The sequence below is a fragment of the Meles meles genome, chromosome 21 (genome assembly GCF_922984935.1).
Source record: "Meles meles chromosome 21, mMelMel3.1 paternal haplotype, whole genome shotgun sequence".
Taxonomy (NCBI): domain Eukaryota; kingdom Metazoa; phylum Chordata; class Mammalia; order Carnivora; family Mustelidae; genus Meles; species Meles meles.
The window spans coordinates 11159528-11162345 of NC_060086.1; the positions used below are offsets into that span (position 1 = coordinate 11159528).

The window sequence follows — 2818 nt, forward strand, 5'->3', positions numbered from 1 at the left end:
TTCTTCCAAAAATGCAGAATGCACGCCTATCACGTCCTCCCTCCCACCTCTTTTTTTTTTAGCTTTTTTGTTTTTTGGTGTGTTTTTTTGTTGTTGTTTTTAACAGCTTGCGTTAGCAGTTTGGGCAGAAGAGAAAGCTCTTTAGCTCAATCTTGAAATATCTCAGGATTTTTTTTCCCCCAGCTCAGTTCAAGGCAACAAGTCCTTAAAAACTGTCTACTTAAAATAAAACCACCAAAAAAACCTCCCACTGAACGGAAATACTATCCAGTGCTACAGAGTAGGGCCCTGATTCAATCCCACTAGCATTTATTTGATCCTTTGTAATTCAAATGACCATGCCAAAAGCTAAATACATTTTATCTGCTGTTCTTAATCACATTAACTGAGAAATGTTTTATTATCCCCACATTAAAAATAAGAAATGTGACTTTTTCTCCTGCCTATGAAACTAACAGCACACAACTAACCATAAAGTTGGACAAAACAAAAAAAGAAAAAAAAACAGAGAATGGTTTTCAGATGCTGAACAGGAGGCAGGGCCAGACCACAGTCTCCAGGAGAAGGGGAGCTTATATGGCCACCATGGCTCTAAGCCTGCGTCCCTCTGGACGTCCTGACTGGGGCTCAGCAGGAAGGCCCTGCCAAAGTGAAGAGCTAACAAGAATTCCAAGCAGTCCAGGTGGCCAGAATCTGCAAAGCAGAGCCCCAGAGAAACAAAACTACGGGGAATGGTCTTCTCTGAGACCTTGACTGAGGACCGGACTGCACGTATAAGTAAGATGAGGTAAGACAACCTGAACCTTACCAGACAGTTGACATCTTTGGGACTGAGATATCTGAAGAGGTACAAGAGGCCCAGCAATGTTGTAGGATGGTGGGGTTCCAGCTTGGACACAGTGCAAACACGTTCCTAACACCTCTTTAATACCCCAGACATCCAGGGGCACCTGGGTGGCTCAGTCAGTTAAGGGGCTGCCTTCGGCTCAGGTCATGATCCCAGGGTCCTGGGATCAAGCCCCAAATTGGGCTCCCTGCTCAGCAGGGAGTCTGCTTCTCCCTCTCCCTGCTGCTCTGCCTACTTGAGCTATCAAATAAAATCTTTTTTTTTTTTTTTTAAAGATTTTGTTTATTTGTCATAGAGAGAGCACAAACAGGCAGAGTGGCAGGCAGAGGCAGAGAGAGAAGCAGGCTCCCTGCTGGACAAGGAGCCTGATGCAGGACTTGATCCCAGATTCCTGGGATCATGACCTGAGCCAAAGGCAGCAGCTTAACCAACTGAGCCACCCAGGCGTCCCTCAAATAAAATCTTTTTTAAAAGAATGAAAACAAGGGGCGCCTGGGTGGCTCAGTGGGTTAAGCCTCTGCCTTCGGCTTGGGTCATGATCCCAGGGTCCTGGGATTGAGCCCCACATCAGGCTCTCTGCTCCACGGGGAGCCTGCTTCCTCCTCTCTCTCTGCCTACTTGTGAGCTCTATCAAATAAATAAAATCTTAAAAAAAAAAAAAAGAAAGAAAACAAACAAAACAAAACAAAACAAAACAAAAACCCACCCAGACATCCAGCTGAGGAAGGACCATGTCCTAGAGGAAGACCTATTCTAGATCTCTAAAACAAGCCAAGCCTAAAATCAACCTGTGATGGTATCCATGGGGAGCTGGAGTTTGGAGGCTGAATCCCATCAAGTTAGAGAGAGCTGGTAAACACCTTAGCTTTCCACGGATCCTCTTATGCCACAGCATAAAGCCAAGCCTACACATGTTCGAGGAGATCAGCTAGGAACTGAACTGCCTATCACAATCAAAATATCAGTACTCTTCAGAGGAAGGTAACAGAATCCAGAGTCCCTATACTTCACATACAGTATTCGCCACATTATCAAAAACTACTAGACAATGCAAGAAACAGGATAACGTGACCCATAGTCAGTAGAAACTAACCCTCATCTAGCCCAAATGTTGGATTTAGCAAACACTTTAACGCAGTCGTTATAAAATAGTCCGAGAACAATAACAACAACAAGACGATGTTGGTACATGATTATAATCTCCTGAAGAAGGGAAATCTGAAAGAAGAACCAAATGGAAACTCTAAAACTGAAAGTACAAGAACTGAAACAAAAAAAATATAAAAAGTAAACTGAAACTTTACAACCTCTCAGCCAACTGGAGAAGACACAGAAACAGCAAACCTGAGGGCAGATAATGGAAATCATCCGATCCAGAGAACAAAGGGAAGACCGAAGAAAAGTGAACAGAGCCCAAGGTCCCACGGTCCGCTGGGAAATCGCAGAACATGAGGCTCGGAAAGAGGAACTGGTCAAGGTCATACAAGTGCTCTCAGTCCACAGTAACAAACCTGAAAGTAATGAATCTACAATGTAAGTGTGAGGGCATCCTGAAAGTTTATGCCTCTCAAGATGGAAAAAAGTTTAACCACCAAAACCAAAGCAACATCCCTCAACTTTATCTGAAGTTCACAGTCATTAGTGTAAAGAAGCTGGACAACGCTGTGCACACATCAAATTTCAGTTCTGAAATAACATAAATCACATTAACAGAATGATTTTTGACTCACTAGTAAGACTGACAAAGAAATGACTGGCAAGTTCACATAAATATTTACCTCGTAATAAAAAAATATATACATTAAGCTCATACCTCAAAATTTTCACTAACTTCTTGCATCATTTTTAACTTTGTTTCATCAGCTGTGAATGACAAAACAAGTCGTCAGGTAATGGAAATTACATTAAAGATCTTCACAAAATTAATGGATTTAACAACTTAAGAGAAGCAATCAGATCTTATCAGTTCCA

At 42.3% G+C, this 2818-nt stretch overlaps 1 protein-coding gene across 10 annotated transcripts in view; it reads right to left on the minus strand.

Moving 5' to 3' along the window:
• The window catches only part of LOC123933429 (transformation/transcription domain associated protein), a 114288-nt gene that overhangs the window by 108337 nt on the left and 3133 nt on the right, over positions 1–2818 (minus strand). For all 10 annotated transcript variants that reach the window (XM_045992564.1, XM_045992573.1, XM_045992572.1 and 7 more), the window contains exon 3: positions 2661–2710. In XM_045992564.1, coding sequence (XP_045848520.1) covers positions 2661–2710 — 50 coding nt within the window. The remainder of the gene's footprint in view (positions 1–2660; positions 2711–2818) is intronic.